This window comes from Pipistrellus kuhlii, unplaced genomic scaffold (genome assembly GCF_014108245.1).
Source record: "Pipistrellus kuhlii isolate mPipKuh1 unplaced genomic scaffold, mPipKuh1.p scaffold_m20_p_5, whole genome shotgun sequence".
NCBI lineage: Eukaryota > Metazoa > Chordata > Mammalia > Chiroptera > Vespertilionidae > Pipistrellus > Pipistrellus kuhlii.
In genome coordinates, this window is record NW_023425551.1 from 68,849,579 (window position 1) to 68,871,118 (window position 21,540).

General features: G+C 37.6%; 1 protein-coding gene across 3 annotated transcripts; it reads left to right on the forward strand.

Moving 5' to 3' along the window:
• Positions 1-713: 713 nt before the first annotated feature.
• On the forward strand, positions 714-13,708 carry LOC118705543 (serotriflin-like). 3 transcript variants are annotated; one of them, XM_045572852.1, is made up of 8 exons: positions 714-956; positions 2,045-2,117; positions 7,138-7,257; positions 9,944-10,037; positions 11,166-11,305; positions 12,179-12,279; positions 13,031-13,119; positions 13,480-13,708. In XM_045572852.1, the coding sequence occupies exons 1-8, from the start codon at positions 898-900 to the stop codon at positions 13,605-13,607; spliced, it is 804 nt and encodes a 267-aa protein (XP_045428808.1). In that variant the 5' UTR covers positions 714-897; the 3' UTR covers positions 13,608-13,708. The 3 variants fall into 3 exon arrangements, with proteins under 3 accessions (XP_045428808.1, XP_036270288.1, XP_036270289.1); XM_036414395.1 differs by having other exon boundaries at positions 727-971; positions 2,059-2,117; XM_036414396.1 differs by lacking the exons at positions 714-956; positions 2,045-2,117 and adding an exon at positions 3,583-3,666.
• Positions 13,709-21,540: the final 7,832 nt, after the last annotated feature.

Genomic DNA, 21,540 nt, shown 5'->3' on the forward strand with positions numbered 1-21,540 from the left:
TGATGAAAAAATTAGCAAAATATAATGATAACAGTCATTAAGTGCTTATAGCATTGCAAGTACTGGGTGTTTTAAATGAATTAAGTTATTTAATAATAATTTCAACATTTCATGGTTATTAATATTACCCATTTTACAAATGAGGAAATTGAGGCTCAAAGAGGATGCTTAAGTTTTCTCAGTGAGTGGTGAAGCTGGGCTATGAACAAGGGTGGCTAGCTCTAAAGCCCACCCCCTAAAACAGTATGTGGCTACTTTTCCAAATTACATTAGCACAATCAGAAAGCATGAGGAATTAACAGTCATTAGAACAAATTTATTATTTTGTAAGGCTATTTGTTTTCCTTTTGATATATTTGGGAGATATTTTACTAAATTATGACACCATACTTTTAAAAATTATTTGAACATTTTGTTTTGATATTGTGGCATTTGATAATGAAAATTAGGTGAATTAATTTTTTTGTTAACTAAATCTCCTATTAGAGAGTATAACTAATTTTAATAATGGAAGATGGTGTTGGATATTGTAATATGTATTATATAATTCTTAGACTACATAAAGGCAATTTACCAAAAGCTAATTATGAGCGATTCCAAGGAAGGCTATTGAGAACAAAAACACAAATCACTACCTAGCTAAATAGTGTTACACTCTCCAAACATTGTAGTAAAGCTTAATCTTTCCCTAACCCATCATTACCAACATTACTCAACTAATTATAGAGAATAGCAATCAACTTAGTTCCTCTGTAGAATTAAACGATGGGCTTATTTAATACTGAAGCAGGTGATAAGATCTTTGAGGACGTTTTCAGTAAAACATATTTCAGTCCTGCATAATTTAGAGTAACCATTCAGGAAAGAGGAGTGATCTGTGTTCCTATATATACTGCCATGCTCAAGATCAAAATATACTCATCTCCCAACGGACTTAGGAACATCTTATCCCTCCCTTCTGCTTATCTCAGGTAAAACGCTTGCTGCATTATTTAATGATAAGAGGTATTTTTGGAAAAAAAATCTTTTATAGCCTTTAATTTTATTATTAACTTTACCACTAGTAAATGGAAGTGTATTAATTATTAGGCTTTATTTAAAAGACTTTCCTAGCGTTGCCTTGGTCTAATGCACCAAATAAACCAAAGATGGCTCAATATTCTGTTTATAGTTGGCATACCACTTTGTAATGAGGTTGTAAATAAACTGGAGTACATTCAGGACATACCACTAGGTGCTCAGGTTACTCAAAAGCTTATGGTAAATAAATTGAATTAGGCAGGCTGTTCAATTTTGCAGACAGCAGCCCTAATGGGGCAGTGGTGGACAACTTTCATAATTGATGGTCATAGAGAAGATGTAGAACAAGATTTAATAGAAGCAAAAGGTACTTCAAAAATAAACTTTTAATATAAAAGAGGGAATTGTTATAAAAGTAACACTTGGCAATTGTTTAAGAATCATAATAATGATAGGAGAAAATTATGGGAACTAAAAGTAAAATTGTAACTACACATCCATCACTCTTTAGAGGTATTTTCTATTATTACTTTGGTGTACGTATAACCTTGCACATCTGTGACTTATCTTTTCAGTGATGCATTAAAGGTTATGACCCAGAGAAAAAATTAAAAGCACCCACACAAGATTTTAAACTAACTTCCTTGCCATTGGAGACACTCATCAGTGATATGGATAATTACAGATTGAAGTTTTACTCTTTTCCTTTGGTTAGGTCTTAAATTCTTGTCTTTCTAAAGGATTAAGAAATATTGCTAATATGTTCCTGGTTTCCAGTCTAGGAATGGGTAACACAAGAATAAAGCCTACATTTGCAGGTAAAGGATGACACTGATTTTTATTCCACATGACCAAGAAAATTTATTCTTATGGAAAGTTTCAACCTACAGAAAGCTAGACTAGCCCATTCCTTAAAATTATCATCATGGGTGTTTTTTTGTTGTTTGTTTTTGGGTTTTTTGTTTGTTTGTTTGTTTTCATAAAGTAAGCTATTTTACGTATTTCGTAAATCTCATTAATGCTTCATTTTTTTCTCAGAGACAATGATGCTGGTGGGCATTTGCTTCATGGTACTGCTGCAACAAGCGGCCAGCATGGTAAGAGTTTCACTTACAAGACAGATTTTAAACTCTTTTAAGAGGAGTATCTTACTCATAGTTCATGGCGAATGTGACATCAACAACATTGCAGTCTCCTGGGGTGGGGACAAAAACCTCGGTTCTCACTCATGTGTATTTTTACAGAAATTGTTAACTTTTTTTTTATTCATTAATACTACTGAGCAATAAGACAGTGGGCCAGCAATTAAGGAATTCATTTGTATCATGAGTAGCTTGTTCAGTAGAAGAGTTTAACAACTGCTTGGAGATTTAGTTTCTAGACCCTCAAAAATATATTTAATAATACAATGTCCTAAACAAATATGAAACTATCATTTTTGGCTTCCTAAGGTTAGCATAACATATTTTAATTTAATTCAATTCATCAGCCACTTATTTAGTGTCTACTATACGAGATGTGGTGCCAGATGCTGGGAATAGCGCAATAAATTAGATTAGCATAAGACTGCCCACATAACACCTCAGAGGAGTAAAGGATTAATGAGTCAACAGGTAACTTGAAAAGTATGACAAGTGCACAGTGAAGGTTAAAATGGGGTTCTGAAGAATGTTATTATTGAACATTTGCTATTTAAAAAAATTCTAAGCATTTTGTCTTTTTCATCTCATTTAGTCCTTGTGGTAATATAATTAGTAGGATTTAGACCAATAGTGAGAGAAGATAGAAGTGGAGAAGGGAAAGTATTTGAGGAGAAGTTTGCATCTAGTTGAAATGCAACAGATAAGAGAGCATGGGAATTTGGGCATAAGCCAGTTTGGAGTATGAAAAGGTAAGAGATGATATTTTTTGGTGTGGTTACAAGAGATGCAATAGGAGATGAAGCTGGAGTAGTAAGAGTAGGCCCAGGTCCCATTGACCTTAGAAGAAGTTTTAAGCAATCAGGGAGTGTCTGAATAGAGGGTGATAAAGAGATTTGCATTTCAGAAAGATCACTCCATCACATGGTAGGGGTCAAGACTGCAGGCAGAGAGACTACTTGAAAACTTGTTCAGTAATGTAGGTGATAAACTATGAGGGTGGCCTCTACTTAGTTCTGAGAATGAGGATCTAATTCCAAAACACAGTGTGGCTACTTTTCCAATCTATGTTAGAAGCCACGGGATTTAGACATGGGTTAGACATGGAATGTGAGGAGAAGGTGGCAACATCTGGTCTGTATTGCTGGGAGACTGGTGGTGCCATCCACTGGAATGATAAGCAGGCTCTGAGAGAAGCCAAGGATGAATTCATCCGGGGCAAGTAGGTTTCAGGTGAGGCGTGGATAGGATCTGAGTTGGAGATAAGAGGCTTAGGGATTATTGGCATTTGGCATACATGTGGCATCGAAATAATAAAAGTGGGGATGGAAAGAAACCACAAAAGTGCAAAAACTGTAAAGTGGAAAGGAAAAGAATTGTGAAGAATACCAAAATTGAAGGGTGAACCAAAGAAATGGAAGCTGAGAAGAAATAGGAGCATCACAAAGCCAAGGGGGAAATGATTCAAGAACGTTGTATGCAACATTTCCCAATGACACCTAGACAGGTAGGTAAAGGATGAGAAGTTTCCATTATATTTACCTCCGATGAGGTTGTGATGACCTTGGCAAATGCCAGTGCAGTGGGGTGGTGAGGACAGAGGACCGAATGTAGCAGGTTGAGAAGCAAGTGTAACGTGAGCAGGAGAAAGATACAAGCTTTGAGAGGAGAGAGCCATATCCCTCTCCTTATTAAGTGAGGAAATTCAATCAAGCTGCACAAAGTTTGGTTTATAAGGTTCCACTTCCTTTTATCCTCTGGGAGAGAAGTCTTGGCATGTGGACTATAAGATCAAGCAGGAAAAAGGAAGGTAGAACATACCCTTGAAGTTGAGTGATTCTTACAATTTGACTTTGTATTTATTTAAAGGGATAGTGTTTACTTTGGAGAACTGAATCTTTTTACAGACTAGAAAGTTATTTGAGGAAACAAAAAAGAATAATGCAACTTCCATATTTCTTAAAAGAAGATAAGTAAAAACAAGTTTCATCGAGTTATAAGCCAACAAAGCTCTCTTAGTATAGTCACCAACCACAGAGTGATTGGTATCAACACATGGGAAGAAGTGTAAAGTTTGGAAATGCTGTTTTCTAGTCTAAAGTTTAGAAGGGTAATTTCTTTAGCTTTAGCAATGCAATCCAGAGCCGTTTGTCAACTTAGAAAGACCCTAATGATTTATTTAGTGTCAGAGAATTTGGTTCAAGTCCTGGGTTTTTGGCTTACAAGATTTTATAAGTTTAGCTCGGAGAAGTTTAACATGTTTAATTTTCAGGGTCCTAATCTGTAAAATGGCATATGGTTTTAGTCAACGTAGCCGTTTATTCTGAGCAATGCCTGTTAAGGAGTGGTTTATCTGGTCTGGAATATCCCTGAACTTTGTTTTTTTTATTTCAATTTTCAGTGGGGATAATAAATCTTACCACAATGCATTGCTTTGAGAACTGAGTTCTATAATAGTACTTCCATGAAGTGTAAAAATTAAAATTATTTTACATATTAAAAGATGCAAAGAAAGAAAATGTGATCTTCTTAAGAGCATCACCAGGGTTGATTGTAATGAATCAGCTACTTAGTACTCACAGTGTGTTGACTTCCAGAAAAATCCATTGCATCCTCTAAGAATCTTGGTTATAGTAATCCTATCTAATAAAGAGGGATATGCTAATTGACCTTCACACCATTGCAAAGAGGAAATATACTAATTGACTGTCCCACCTCAAAGATGGCAGCGCCCACAGTCACAAGATGGCAGCACCCAGTCCCCTCATCCACTCTGGGGCAGCAGACATGCACCAAGGCCAGACCCACCCTGAGGTGGGCCCGGCTGCTCCACATACCTGATTCCAGATCTCCCCAGTTCCCTCAGTCCCCCAGCCACCAAGGGCCGGCCCAAGGCTCAGGTAACCAGGCTGGCCTAGGGTTGTGCCAGGTCACCTCCTATCCCTGAGGACTCCCAGATTGTGAGAGGGGGCAGGGGGCAAGCTGCGCTGAGGGACCCCCCCTCCAGTACATGAATTTTCATGCACCAGACCTCCAGTATATATCTCCTAACATATCACTTAGCTCAAATTCTGGTTTTGCAGAATTCCAGGTAATGTTGTTTTGTTCTATTGGAACTTTCTGATACTAATTAGGCTGCTAATATGGCTTTAAATTTTTTCATGTTACCAGATAAGTTCATGTATATGTGTGGGGTGCAGCTACAGTGTTTGGACAGATTCAAGCCTTGGACTGATGAGAGGGCACAGTCCTCTCGTGGCCATGCGCAAGTCCCAGCTTGGAGGGCAGAGCCATCCCAGCACAATTATAGCCAACAGTTCTAGGTGTAAGCTTGAACATATGGTCTGAACACATGAACCCACATGCCTAAGTGATACAGGCAGCAAGTAAACAAAGTTTAATCAGGTGCATGTAATTGATAGGTTTGAAACCCCTGAGAATGTTGTAAACACCTTGACCACGCCCTTACTTTGCCTTGTGGTATCTGCTACAAAATAAAGACTCCATTTGTGGGCGTAGACACTGCTAGGTCCCCATCAGGGAAGCAGCGTCCCACCGAGTCCTAGCTTTCCTTCTCTTCTCTGTCTTTTCTCAATCCTTTCATCTCCCTCACTTGGGTTTATCTTTGGCCGTGCTGGCACGGCACAAGGTGTGCCCAAATAGGGCCCGAGTTCAGGCGAACTACAATTGTTAGGTGAAAGGAGGCTCCAGTAAGGTGCATGCAGAAAGGAAAAGTAGAAAAATAAAAATAAAAGCTGAAAGCAAAAGTAAGGTGAGGAGCCAAGGTTTGTTTTGTTCTATTGGAACTTTCTGATACTAATAGCTCAATATAAAACAATGCTATTATAGCATTTTTAAATTTCTTAAGGAAAAAATAAGAAAATAGAAAATAAGATACAGATAAAGTGGAAAACTGGAAGTAGAAGATAGTACAGGTAAAATGTTGGTAATTTGCGCATAGGCACTGGATCTCATGGAGTTTTTCGGGTTCAGTTAATATGTGGAATTTATGAGGGTTGCAACCCAGGGATGTTTGGGCAGGGGCAGCCAAATCTACCTATAGTTTACAGGTAGAAAGTAAGTGGTAGAAAGTAAGGGTGTGGTCAAGATGTTTACAACATTCTCGTGGGTTTCGATCCTACCCAATTACATGCACCTGATCAAACTTTGTTTACTTGCAACCTATATATATATATATATATATATATATATATATATCACTTAGGCATGTAGGACCAAGTGTTCGGACCATAGGTTCAAGCTTACAACTACAGCTGTTGGCTATAATTGTGCTGGGAGGGCTCTGCCCGCCCAGCTGGGACTTGCATATGGCAATGAGAGGACTGTGCCCTCTCATCAGTCCAAGGCTTAAACCTGTCTAAACACTGTAGCCGTGTTCCACAAAGCAGGTCTTATGGATCAAATTAATCTATTGTTACAGCCAAAAAAATGTTGATATTCAAAAGGACACTTTCAAGTTCCCACAAAAATTCTATGACTCTTAGACTACCAAAGCATGGTCCCTGAGAACTTGTTGGCCCCACCTAATTATTTTCCTGAATAAAAAACTCTGAAGAGTGGCCATAGCTGGTTTGGCTCAATGCATAGAGTGTTGGCCTGTGGCCTGAAGGGTCCCACGTTTGATTCCAATCAAGGGCACATGCCTGGGTTGTGGGCTTAATCCCCAGTGGGTGCTTGCAGGAGTATGCTGACCGATTATTTCCTCTCATTATTAAAATTCCTATCTCTTTCTCTATCTCCCTTCCTCTCTAATATCAATAAAAATATATTTTTTAAAAACAACAACAACTCTGCAGGGTGGAGCTCAATCATCAGCCCTCTGGGTGAGTTTGATGGTAAAGTTGAAGAATACAAAACTCAACATTTTTTTAACTTCCATGTTGAAATAAATCAGTTGTTTTCTTATCTTGATTTTCAATATTGTAACATTGTTCTTACTTTTTGCTTCATTTTAAAGTCAAATACCTCAGTTTTATCTTTATTGACTCAACTTCCATCAATCCAAATGGAGATTATTAATAAGCACAATGACCTTAGAAGGATGGCAAGTCCCAGTGCCAGCAACATGCTTAAAATGGTAAGTGCTGTCTGGTTGATAGATTGTTATCAATTAGCATCTAACCACTTAACAATGAATATTAAACTAACATATATGTAAAATACTCTGACCTCTTTATTTCCCTAGAAAAGTTACCGTAATGGTTGGTAGTTAACACTGCATTTGAATTGGAAAACATATTGACTCTTTCAATATAGGATGAAAGTATAATTAATGGGCAGTGAAAGAAACCTTGTAAATTATATTACTTGAGTAATTAGATGCTAAACAACAAATGAAAACTAAACTATGTAATAAAATATGCTGTATAGGTCTAAAATTATATTCTTTCTGTTATTGGTGGGTTACCCGCTGTGTCCCACCCGTTACCGGTGGAAAGGGAATTCTTGTGATGTGATGAGAAAAGGAATTTTCTGAGACCCCTACAGGAAAATGAGTGATATTTACTTGTATGGAATTAAGCCCCTGGGTTTCCAAGGTCCCATTTCCCTTCATCTCACCATGGAAAAAGTCCAGCCTTGTCTTTTTTATTTTATGGATTTTATACAGAGAGGAATTGAGAGGGATAAAGAGTTAAAAACATAGATGAGAAACATCGACCAGCTGCCTCTTGCACACCCCCCACTGGGGATGTGCCCGCAACCAAGGTCCGTGCCCTTGACCGGAATCGAACCCGGGACCTTTCCGTCCACAGGCTGACGCTCTATCCACTGAGCCAAACCGGATTCGGCTCCAGCCTTGTCTTTATCAGAGCTAGATTTTAAGCCACTGCCTAGAGTTTCTGCCCCTTACTAAAGCACAGTTCAATGCAGTCCAGCATCTGGCTAATCAGCTTGTGTTCCCAGCTGTGGTCCATTGCCTGTGGGGTTCGTATGGCCATGGGCCAGGCAGCTGCTAAATCTATTTGGCTTTGGGGGTGCACAGGTGAGTGATGATCAAGGAGCAAGAGAAAACAAGGGAGCAAGAGCACAAGGACAAACAAGCAAGAGGAAAAAGTAAAAGAGAATTATTTGTTTGGGGATTATAATCAGGATGTTAACCAATCAACCCTTCAGGATTTCACATGTTTGCAGTGTCTCTACCTTTTTAGCTAATTATCTTTTCCCCAAGTATCTTCCCTACATCACTCCAACTTCACTGCTTCTTTCCCCCAGTGATTTGCAGGGAATGGATGCTGGCTCCCTGGGGAGTGTATAGTTGAAGCTTCCTGGTTAAGCTTCCCAGTTGACCTTGCCCATGATGTCTGACCTTCCCTTTGCTTTCTTCCTACTATTAATATTAATAAGCTAGTTAAGAGGGTAACACTGCTCTCCAGCTGTGGTCAGGTCATATGTTATAGAATGTGTATGGGTTTCAGCAATACACTAGTTAAGGGAAGTAGTTACAGAAGGTGTTGATTAGCATGGTGGGGAGCCTGGGCACTGAAAGGTGAGGTCATCTGAGATATTTAGATTAAATACTATCCCAGGAGAATAAGATCACTGACTCTAGGCTAATTACTTAATCTGACGGAGCCTCAGTTTTCTTGGCTACAAGTAGAAATGGTCATTAAACTTTGCTAACCTTTCTGAGCATCAGTATAGAAATGCTCTTGTAAATAAAATGTCATTAATATATGAGATGTTCAGTAAAAAAGTTGTTACTGCTTCTCTTCCCCATTCAAGTATTTAAAGTGCTATCATATGGTGAATTAAATTTGTTCTGAATTTCCTCAAAGAACTGAGCTAGAATTAACAAATAATAGGTATTTGGACATTCTACTGTATATACCTCAAGAGACTAAAAAAAAAGTCTATTTGGCAATTAGCTGTCTTATGAGGTACTGAACATATACTTCCATTACAGACAAAATGTATATTTTTTGGAAGAGAGTCCTATAATAAATGAGAAATAGAATCCATTATCTTTCTGGTTCATGCCATTTCTGAACTCTATGAAAGTTGTTGCTAAATCTAGGCTATGGGGAGGAATGTTTCTAATAACCCATATGTTTAGCTTTATTTCTGAGGAAGTGTGCTGTGTCCAATGTACAGGACAAATACCTCCTGACCATATTAGCTAACTGGCATTGCCTTCTCAAAGATACAGACTGTCTGCTTCTATTCTGAACACCTCTTCATCTTAGATTGGAACTTTCCCCCCCACCTCTCTAGAAAGTAATGTATAGCAATTTTGGTTTAATTTATCTAAAGTATGACAATACTCAATTCCTATTTGGATTTATTTTCCTATATCTTTCCTTTTTTACATATGAGATAAGGGCAGACATTTATTTTTCCATATGTTTTGTCCTTTACACTGTTATATTTTATTTAGTACAGCACAAACTTATTAATGCTTGCTATAGCATCTGGCAATATATTAATGTATATGAAGACTGGGACAAAGGCCACAGACATTTTGAAGAAAACAGCACATACTTAGTTCCCATTTCTAATTAAATATCCAAAGCCCCACACTGTGCTTGTCTACCTAATTGGGTTTAAAATATTTTCCCTAAAATATTAATCTGTGATCCCATATAGTAAGATGCTTCCTTGTAATTAAGTGATTAAGCAAGAGATGTATCTTTAGGTAGAACAATAAGAAATACTAGAAAACAATCCATCATATAGGCATTTGTTTTCAGTGTGATCGTATACATCATGATAGTCTCATGAAAACATCAGATTTTTATTTTCAAATGTTTGTCTTTTATATCAAGACATGGAATGACGTAGTTGCGAGGAATGCTGCAAAGTGGGCAAACAGGTGTGCCTTGGCTCACAGTCCTCCATCGGAACGACGGATCAACGACTGTAAGTCACTCTTCCCCAATCAATAAAAAACAAAAATTAAGTTAAAATCCACCGAAGTGGTGAGCTATGGCAACTTGGGAATGGTGATGTAGATTTTGTCTGTTGGTTTTAATGTCATGACCTATTCTCTCACACACAAACCTTGCTTCCTTTTGCTTCCTTTCTTGTATTCCTTTGTTTTCTTCTTTTTTTTTAGCTCTTGCCCTAAAATCTCATTACGCCTGCTATTCCAAGAGGAAAAAGAAGAAGAAAGAAAAATGACTAAGTTAGAGATTCAAGGCAAAAGCTATGGGGGAAGGAGAAAGAGACAACAAAAAACATTGTTTTAAATGTGTGTGTGTGTGTGTGTGTGTGTGTTTAACTTGAGTTTATTTAGATACTCATCATTCTTATTTAATCACATGCCAATTTATTTTTGAAACCCTCTCACTTACTACATCATAGCCAAAGTTACCAGGCCACAAATTCCTGGTGAAAAGAATTATTTCTCTTAATATAACTTTTCAGGGCATAAGTATAAATGACGTTAATGAAGAATTAACTCTCTTCCTTACTTCTGAGGTCTGTTTGCTTCACTCTGCAAGCCCACCATACCCAAACCTGTCTTATACCTTTTTGCTAAAATCTGATGGGCCTCCTCATCACCACTCTTGCTTTCATGGCTTTGATTTCATTTTCCCACGGATATACCATCTTATGTCTGCTGTCTGCTTCTCAAGTGCTCCTCTTCATTCTCTAGCTAAAGAGCAGAAGGTCAAAATCATGTCCCCTATATGCATATACTGAAGGCATAACAGATAATAATATATACTCATTGTTTGTTAATTCATTTACTAGTCTTGCCAAATGGTATCTGTGACTGTATTAACCCACACAATCAGCTTGAAAATAAATCATTATTTATACATTTTTAAAAAGCTATTCATATGTGTGTGTGGTGAGGGGGAAACATGGGAGGGAGTGATTCCAATCCATAGAACTGAGCTTTGGAAATTGAAATTAGATTTCTCCAATCAGTCAGTGAAAGGTTTGGAAGGTGATATTGATCACAAAACTAAATAGTTTTCAATGAGAATTATTTGAAACTACCTGTTTAACTATTGTTTCATTGTCTTTTCTAAATTTTAGTCACTGACTGTGGAGAGAATTTATTCATGTCCAGTAATCCCAAATCATGGTCAGATGTAATCCAATCTCTTTACGATGAAGCTAAAGATTTCAAATATGGACTTGGAGGTACCCTCAAAAAAACTGGCCATTACACCCAGGTAAAAATAAAATGACAAAAGTTTAATGTTTTTTGTCCACTGCCCTTCCAGAATTATTTTTCTGCACAGTTAATTCAGGAGATGCTAAGCATACATCTTAGCTATGCAACCTATATGTGAGTGTAAAAGTTGCCCTACTTTATAAAATATGTGCTACTCATTAACATACATAAACATCAACCCATTATCTCTTGAGGATACCCACCAACTTCATCTGCTTATTGTGATCATTGGACTTTTTAAATGATAGCTCTGAGAATAAAGTGATGAATGACCTTAATTATATTGAAGCAACACTTTGAACAAGTCTCAAGCTATTTTCTCTAGAGTATCACATGATGAAACACTGAAAAGAAAAATAATAAAAATATTAACTCATATGTGCAAGTTATTTTTAGTCTTTAAATAAGTATTTTTGTATTATATATATCGTGCCACTAAGATTATCTGCAGGCGCGCGCACACACATACATACACACACACACACACACACGCACACACATGCACACACCAAGATCAATAAAGTTTCTCTTTTTTTTTCCTGCAAAAATCAAATTGTTCTTAGTGACTATCCCCTTATTGCCCATCATCCCATTGTCCATATATTTATGAATTAGAGTGTGACTTGCTATTATAACAAAGGTATCATGAATATACAAAGCTTGTTTGATATTAAATGAAGCCCCATAGCTGCAAGAGATATTTTTAAAGAATAATCATCAAGTTTATAAATTTTAAAAATCTGAAGCCAAATTTTTCAGTTTTTAAAATTTCCTTCATTGATAGCATCTAATAAGCAATTAAGAAACAACCCATACAATGTGAGTAGCATGGATTTAATTAAAATGACTATTTTAAACTTTTCTCTTACAGCTCGTTTGGGCCACTTCTCACCAAGTTGGCTGTGCATTAGCCCACTGTCCTCACAGCAGCAGCAACCTTCAGTATTTCTATGTTTGCCATTATTGGCCTGCGTAAGTACAACCCAAACGGCCACTTTTGGCATTCAGTAGGCCAAATGGCCTGCACCTTGAGCTATAATCCAAACCCCTTTCATCAATCTGAGGTTGTAAGGTAGCTTCATGGAGAGCTTTGTGAGTAGTTTTGAAGAAAGGAGAAAATTGGAAAAGACTGGAAAAGCCAAGCAGCGCATTCTTACGGATGAAAGAACCATGGGGATAATGGTGGAAAAGTGCAGAAAGTATGGGCTCTGTGGTCCACAAGGTTCAAAACAAATATTGGCTCTATCACTTACTAGTTGTGTGACCTTTAGTTCATCAATAACCTAAGCACTTGGAACTCTTTCTTCCTTATCTATAAAGAGACAACAGCAATACATTTCTTACAGTGTTTTCCTGAGGATTAGATATAACAAGCTATTTTAAGTGCTTAACATAGCTCAGGCCACCTATTAGAATCTCAATGAAATAAAAATTCATCTAGTAAAAAAGTAAGAAATCCTCTAGATGGCAGATCCAAAAATACTTAGGAACCTTGCTACAAACCTGGTCTACTGTGAAGATGGTGGAACCCCATCTCCTTTTTTTCTGCAGATATTTAAATCCTACCAATTTACCTTGAAATTGTCTTTGTGGACCCAACCTTCATTCATAAATCTCTGCCTTTGCTGACATGCGACTATTGCTATGTATTCTACTCCCATGGCACAATCCTATATTTCTTCATGTTGTCACTGATTCTGTCCTTCAACTATTCTATCGCCAGTGGGAATGTGTTCAATACTATCAGAACCCCATACAAAAGAGGAAGACCATGTGGAGACTGCCCTCATCATTGTGATAATGGGCTTTGCAGTAAGTACCATTCATTCTGCATCTTTATGTGGTGATGTCTACATGGGCATGGTCTTGCTGAGTATAACAGTCTCAGAATCTGCCTTGGGATATGAATGACCTCATTCTGTTACTATGTACGTTGTTGGAACATGGTAGTGAAAGTTTATTTGATTTCATGAAGTTCTGGATGTGTGAACTCTCTATCTGCTACATCAAGTATATTAAGCAGTTTAACATTATTAACTCCGTGTGTGTGGTGATTTTGAGTAACAGAATATATAAAGAACAATGGGATTTTCCCTAAGATAACATAGTTTTTGATAACTAATACTTGAATCCAAGAAGTAGCATTTAATTTATTTTTTTATTTCATTTTAGCCAATTCCTGCATGAAGGTGGATAAGATATCGAATTGTGACTATATGGTCAGAAAAGTAGGGTGTGATGCACAAGACATGAAAGAAAAATGCCAGGCCACCTGTGGATGCCCTTTTGCAATAAAATAAAACACATTCTAAGGCTGATTCTTTATCTCAAGAACAGTGACTCCACATAAAAACAACTGTAAAAATGTTATTGTCTTTTTCTAAATGATCAAACAAATTTTAAAAAAGTCTTCTATTGACTATTCCTCTTTTGTCCATTCAATTTGATGATATCTGAATAAAGAAAACCAGGTAACAAAAACTGTGAACTATAAATTAAAAATGCAATGCTGAATCTATTAAATTCTTTAGTCATAATTGGTAACATGTGCTAAAAGCTTTTGTGCAAATTATGAATAAATGTACTCAAAGCTTTTAAAACAAACTCTTTCCTTCCCTAAGGCATTAAGCAATCCATTAATGGGCATATTCACTTGTATCCTTGAAGAACTCTGTTTTGGTGGTGGACAAAGATGACAGGGGAAGATGCCGATCCCAATGATAATTTAAAATACATACATATCTAAGTCTGTTGGCAGCAACATGAAAGAATCTGCTGAAGTGATAATTCACAAACACTTACCCAGTCACTGACCTAAATTAATGCATGTATTTGGCTCCCCCAGTTTAGGGGGAGGCCATGGCCATGTCCCTAGAGAAAGGACCCAACAATGCCATCATAACACATTCCATGAACCTTTTGTTAAGCCTTCACTCAAAGGAACCTGGGCTATCTATCAAGGTAACTGACAGGGTGGAAAAAGTTTTTTGTGGTTTATTAGATCTGGACTTAAAACTAATGCTGATCTCCAAAGACTTCAAATACCACCATAGATCAGAATAAATCTTAGAAAGGTCAAGACAATGAAGTCCTGGCCCAAGTGCATCTCAGAGTAGCAGCAGTAGGACTGCAGACTGACCCCATGGGTAATTCTCCAGTACCAAAAGATGGAATGAAAAACAATACACTTATCCTGGCCAGTGTGGTTGAGCATCGACCATGAACCAAGAGGCCATGCTTTCAATTTCCAGTCAGGGCACAGGCCCGGCTTGTGGGCTCGATCCTCAGTGGGGTGCATGCACGAGGCAGCCAATTGGTGTTTTACTCTTATCAAGGTTTCTCTATCCCTCTTCTTTCCTCTCCCTCTAAAAAAATTCAATAAAAACATATTTAAAAAAATCAATACACTTATAAAGTATCAAATTCACTACATTGTTTTTCTGACCCAAAGATTAAGGGCTATCATGGTAGCAAGGGCCAAGTGAAAGTCCATGAAACTAGCAAGATAAGCCAAAAAGAAATGTAAGTGACTGGGGTACCACAGACATTTATGTTACAAGCAATACAAAATTCAGTGGTGGTAATTGTGTCCTCATCCCTATTTAACTGTCTATTTAGCTAGTGTAAAGGCTAAATAGCTTATGGATAATAACTGTAGACCAGCGAGCAATCCTCAACCTTTTTCATCTCATGGCACACATAAACCAATTACTAAAATTCTGCAGAACACCAAAAAATATTTTTTCCCCAATTCTACAAAGAATAGGTATGCTTTTGATTCATTCACATTGGATGGCTACTATTACATTGATTATCATCATTTTTTTTTTATTTGACCATCTAAGGAGAAAGTGGTTAGTGACTCTGACTAAATAGGTATTGCATATTTTAAAAATTCTTGCAACATACTGGTTGAAAATCACTATTGCAGTGGACTATTGCAAACTTAACCACACAGTGGTACCACTCACAATGGTGATTCTATATGTCAAGTCTTTATTACAGAAAATCAACAGATTCCCTGGCACCAGAAATACAGCTATCATCATCTTATAGTTGCTCTTATTCTATTACAATCAGCAAAGATAATCATACACAGTCTCCCTCTATATAACAAAGCAAATAATACATATTATACCTTAGTACATAGTTTACCTAGGCTATTCATACACTCTACCAATAGTGCTTCTATTAGATTCACAAGCCATCTTATTTAGTGCCACAGTACTGCTGTTTTAAAAGCTCTGGCAAAAAAGATAAGGTTCTGTGTATATTTCTGAGACCAATATAATGAGCACCCATGTGTTTACCTGCCAGCTCATGAAACAAAACATTGTGAAGTTGAAATTCACTGTAACCACCAGACCCCTTACTCTTCCTGACTGTATTTTGAATTTGTTGCTTCTCACACCCATGACTTAGTCACTACATAGTCTTCCCATATGTGTATCCTATATGTGTATTAAGTATTGTTTTTCATATTTTTAAATTTTATGTAAATGCTGCCAATACTGTACATACCATCTACAGCTTGGCTTTTTATCTCAATACTAGAGGCCTGGTGCCGACTGGGGCCTTCCTTCGTTCCACACCACTCCCAGGTGGTCAGTATATGTCATAGCAAGCGATCAAACTTCCAGTCTCCCAATCAAACTCCTGAGGGGAAATTTACATATTAGCCTTTTGTATATAAATAGATTGCTTGGGAGATTTATTTATTTTTATTCTATCTAGTTGTTCACACTCATTTTTACTTTTGTATAAACATGTAATTGTGTTCTCCAACACTAGATATTCATCCTCTTTTTCATGTACACTTAAATTATCTCCAGTTTTTTACCTTGGCATATAAGTTTACACTGAACATTTTTACACATGTTCTTGTAAGCATGCTCCAGCATTCTCTGGGACTAAAATTGACAGGACAAAGTAATTTGCATCTTCCTCTTTACTGTAACTTGCCTAATTATTCTCCGAAGTAGCAGGACCAGTTTACACTCCCAACAGCCAAAAATAGGATTTCCAGTTTCTCCATGTCCATAAAACACGTGGTTTATTGAACTTTTTGAATTGGCAAATATGATGCCCTATTATGGTTTAAATTTTTATTTCTTTAACTATTAGTAAAATTGCAAATATTTTTATGTTGGACTCTTGGCAATTCCTCTGCAGTGCACTGCCTGCTCTCAAAGGGTTAGTATTTTTTTTTTTTTAGCCCACAGAGTTGAGATTAAGAAATAGTTATATAAGAAGATTTAACCTGAGCTTCTCTTTTAGTTGATGAGAAGCTGGGTTTGAATTGAGTCAGAAGGAAAAAACCTTGTAGGCTAATGATATTTCTTCAGGCAGAAGTTGTTGTAAATAGACAGACTGTTCTATGCAGAATAATCCAATGTCGATTTGATGAGGAGTTTCCATAGAAACTCATACAAAAATTGCCATGTTGTTACTTCTGAACAGAACCTGTTTATATGGTTTTCCTACATGCAAAATTGTTTCATTAGATTAAAAAAAACCTCTTTTTAAAATATTGATACTACTAAATAGCCATTTTACCTTAAAATTGATGTTTCCCCCAAAGGGGAATATAAACAAGCAGCCTCATGATTCCAACTCATAAAAATGCCCTAAATCCAGTGACAAGTCCAAAAACTCATTGCAGTTGTGTCTGGGTATTCTAGTGTGAATGTATTTTTTCTAGGCATAATCCTTGAATTTGTTAAAGAGGAACAATATCACAGGCTTACCATTCCTGTCAGACAAAGACAGTTCCCAATAAACAATTTTTTAAAATATATTTTATTGATTTTTACAGAGAGGAAGAGAGAGAGAGAGAGAGTTAGAAACATCGATGAGAGAGAATCATTGAACAGCTGCCTCTTGCACACACCCTACTGGGAATGTGGCCACAACCAAGGTATATGCCCTTGACCAGAATCAAACCCGGGACCTTTCAGTCTGCAGGCCGACTCTCTATCCTCTGAGCCAAACCTGTTTCAGCCCAATAAACATTTTGGGTGAATAGTGAGATTAAAGAAGTATACAGAGGGGATATTGCATCATAAAGTGCCTTAGTTGCAAACTACAGAAACCAAATTTTCTTCTTAAAGAGAAAATGGGATTTGTTGGACCGGTACCAGGCCGCTCGGAGGATCAACCCAAACTTCAGGAAACAAGTCTGACCAAGGCAGGCTGAGGTCACAGGTAGAGGGCACCACAGAAACCTTCCAGTTAGACCTTCTGTTTACAAGCAGCCCCCAGGGTGTCAACTCCTGTGTATTGTTCATAACTGATCTCTAAATTTCAGATGTGAGGATACAATTGACCAATCCCAGGTCACAGGCTTGAACTGCCAAAGCGAGGTGGGGGAGGGCCGCAAATATCCACCCAACTTGAGTTTCCACAATGGAAAGCAATATTTTTATTTAAAACTCTCTCAAAATGGCAAGTGTTTGAATGTGGGGAGGCAAAAATGACGGTAAGAATAATAGTTACATTTACCGTGTCCTTACAATGTCCCAGGCTTTGTCTTTCATATGCACTTTGATTAGGATCCTCATTATGACCTCTGAAGTAAACAGTACCCACATTTTTTAAAGAGAAAAACCAACCACAGAGATTGACTTACTCAAGTTTATCAGCAAGCATTGCACCTGGGATCAGAAGCCATGCAGTTTAGATTCAAGTCTGAGGTACTAAACACTGAACTGCATGATATATCCCCAGTTGCTTCCAAACACCTCCTTTCCCTGCTTATCCTAATGCTTGAGGCTTCCGAGTGCAGTTTGTGTTGTAATCCTCTAAGAAGAATCATTAGTGATCCTCTGTTAAAAGCTTCAAAACCTATGGTTCATCTACAGTATAAAACATTTTGCCATCTTTAAAAATCAAGAGGTAAAACTGATATTCTAAGACACATGGTTAAACTATAATTGAAAAATAAAAAATAAGAAAGTCAAAAAAATTAAGATATATAGTTAAGTTTTAAATGAAAGGGTATTATAATATGATGTTACTGACATTAAAATATAAGACATATGTAGCTATCAAAACATATTTATATTTATATATAAATATATAGAGAAAGCCCAGAAAGATGAACACCAAACTATTGGTATGGGAGTGGCATTGAACAGTTACAACGTTTCAAGTGGTATGAATGATTTAAAAAAGACAAATTTGCTTATAGCCTTCATCACTTGAAAACTGAAACTAAACCTAAATATACATATGTGTGTATGTATACATATACAGTTATTATATTCCTATGAAGGGGAGGATTTTTTCTAGGATGTGAATAATCCCCAAACAACTTGGCAGAAGAGAGCCAAAACCAATTCCTCAAATACAGAGAACAAGCAGTTTTAGAGTCAGACAGACTTGCATTTTACTTCAGGTCCTGAAATTTTCAAATTGTTTTAGACTTTGGAAGTCATTTGGTGTTTGGATTTCCCGCTTATAACATGACATTAAGAAATGAACCTCCCCACTGGCTGGGCTGTTTTCAGGATTATAATTAGTACATGAAAGAGCCTAGAAGCTATCAGGTGGCAGGGGATATTAAGGCCACCAAGCACTCTAGCAAATGGGTGCCCGAGGCTCAGCAAGCTGAGGCACATTGATAAAATGCTATAGGGAAAAGACCAAGTTCTGGAAAGAAAAAAAAATAAATAAAGGTCTGTCATATTTTCTGGGCGGCCCTCGGTTCCAACCTTATCTTTGAACAGCAGCTTGCCTGGCTTCTGTGACTTCCTTTCACTTAAGCTGTCTACTCCCCTGTGTGCAACGGCCACTGCACTAATCAGGCGGGATCTCTCTGGAACTGAGGTGCAAGTTTCTGTCCCCTGTCCTCCTCTGCTACCTCCTTCTCTTTTGCTCTTTATTTTAATTGTTATGGTGGGATAGCAGCTATTGCATACATAGTCATTATTAGTGAAGCCAGGGAAGCATGTTTGGGACATACAATACATTTTCTTGGAAATACTGTGGAGAGTGATTTTTCCCATCCCCAGTTACAATTAACATTCAATAATGTATTAGTTTTGGGTGTATAACATAGTGGTTAGACAATTAGTTGATTTACAAAGTGATCCCCCCAATAATTCTAGTACCCACTTAGCCTAACCCACAGTTATTACAGTATTATTGACTATTCCCTAAGCAGTACTTCACATCCCCGTGACTATTTTGTAACTACGAAGTTGTACTTCTTAATCACTTCACCTTTTTCATCCAGCTCCCCAACTCCCCTCCCACCTGGCAACCTTCTGTTTGTTCTCTGTTTCTATGAGTCTCTATTTTGTTCATTTATTTTGTTCTTTATATTCCACATATAGGTGCAATCATATGGTGTCTGTCTTCCTCTGTCTGAGTTATTTCACTTAATATAATACCCGCTAGGTACATCTATGTTGTTGAAATATCGATAGTAAGATTTAATTATTTTTTTATGGCTGAATATATTCCATCATTTAATGTACCATTACTTCTTTATTCAATCTATAGATGAGCACTTAGGTTGTTTTCATATCTTGGCTATTGGAAACACCATTTAAACACTATTGTAATGAACACAGGGATGTATGTATTCCTTCAAATTAGTGTTTTGGATTTCTTCATATATATACACAGAAGTAGAATCGTTGGATCATTAGGCAGTTTCACTTAAATTTTTCAGGAATCTCGATATTGTTTTCCATAGTGGCTGCTCCAATCTGCATTCCCACCAACAATGCATGAAGGTTCCCTTTGAGAGAGAGGCAGGAGTAGGTGAGTAGGAAGGAAAAGATTAACCAAAGAACTTGTATGCATATATGCATAACCTATAAGCAACAGGGTGGTGGAGGCCTGAGGCAAGTTATGGGGGCAGACTATAGGAGGGCCAATGGGAGAGAAAAAGTGGACATATATAATACTTTCAAAAATGAAGATTTAATAAAAAAAGATTTAATAAATACAGAGAAACAAAGCAGTAGTGATCTTATTTTGATCTGTCATTAATATCAAAATAAGCAACTCCAATGAAAGTTTATAACAACCGTTATCCAAATGTACATATATTCAGAAATTGAGATAAAGAAATTGTGTGACTTACTTGAAGCCACACAGCAAGTTAAGGATCAACGTAGCATGAAAACATGGCTTACTCATTCTTGATCAGTTCACATTTACCTCACCCACTGAAAGTCTCTGAAGCAGGAAAAGAGAGCTGTCTGCAATCATTGACACTTCAGAACCGCCCTGCTCTCCAGCCTCTTCCTTTTGTGGTCAGAACTGTCAGGAGGACTTTCATCACACAACTATTTATCATCTGCCAGATCTTTGGTTCTTCCAAACCTTGTAATTTGAGCTTGATCCTCAGCTTTACTTAAGCCCAAGAGATCCTGATGATAAGCATTTGCTGACTGGAGTAATAAGAATGAACAGCACTATTGAAGTTCCTGTTGGGATTCTATATGTTTGTCATTTAAATGCAATTCATTACAGTAAGGCTGTCCCTATTTCCCTTTGTGACGTGATTGGATTGCCTTGTAAGCTGCTTGTGGTTGTTTTTTTTTTGTTGTTTTTTTTTTTTCCTTCTTTGAGACTGCCCTTAATTTAATTCACTCAAATAGTATTTATCAATTGTCTACCTTGTGCTAAGCATGTTATTGATCCTAGATAACAAAGATTTGTTAGTAAAAAAAGGGACAGGATCATGAAGTACAAATTGGTAATTATAAAATAGTCATGGAAATGTAAAGTTTAGCTTAGGGAATACAGTCAGTAATCCTATATAAAGAGGTAATATGCAAATTGACTGTCACTTCAACATAGCCACCCCTTGTGGACATAAGATGGCCAACACAAGATGACCAATAGGGGAGGGTGTTGGGAGGAATCAGGTCTGAAAGGGAGGGCAGTTGGGAACTACCAGGCCTGCAGGGGAGAGCAGTTGGGGGTGATCAGGTCTACAGAGGAGGGCAGTTGTGGGCAACCAGGCCTGCAGGGGAGGGCAGTGGGGGTGGGGGGCGCCAGGCCTGCAGGGGAGGGCAGTTGGAGGCAACCAGGCCTGCAGGGAAGGGCAGTTGGGGGCAACCAGGCCTGCAGGGGAGGGCAGCTGGGGGCAACCAGGCCTGCAGAGGAGGGTAGTTGGGGGTGATAAGGCAGGCAGGGGAACAGTTAGGCATTGATTATGCTGGCAGGCAGAAGCAGTTAGGGGTAATCAGGGAGGCAGGCAGGTGAGCAGTTGGG

Coding starts and splice junctions, on each gene's coding strand:
- LOC118705543 (XM_045572852.1), top strand. CDS start 898: ATGCTCAAGATCAAAATATACTCATCTCCCAACGGACTTAGGAACATC. Junction 2,118..7,137: donor TGCAACAAGCGGCCAGCATG/GTAAGAGTTTCA, acceptor TTCATTTTAAAG/TCAAATACCTCAGTTTTATC. Junction 12,280..13,030: donor GTTTGCCATTATTGGCCTGC/GTAAGTACAACC, acceptor TTCTATCGCCAG/TGGGAATGTGTTCAATACTA.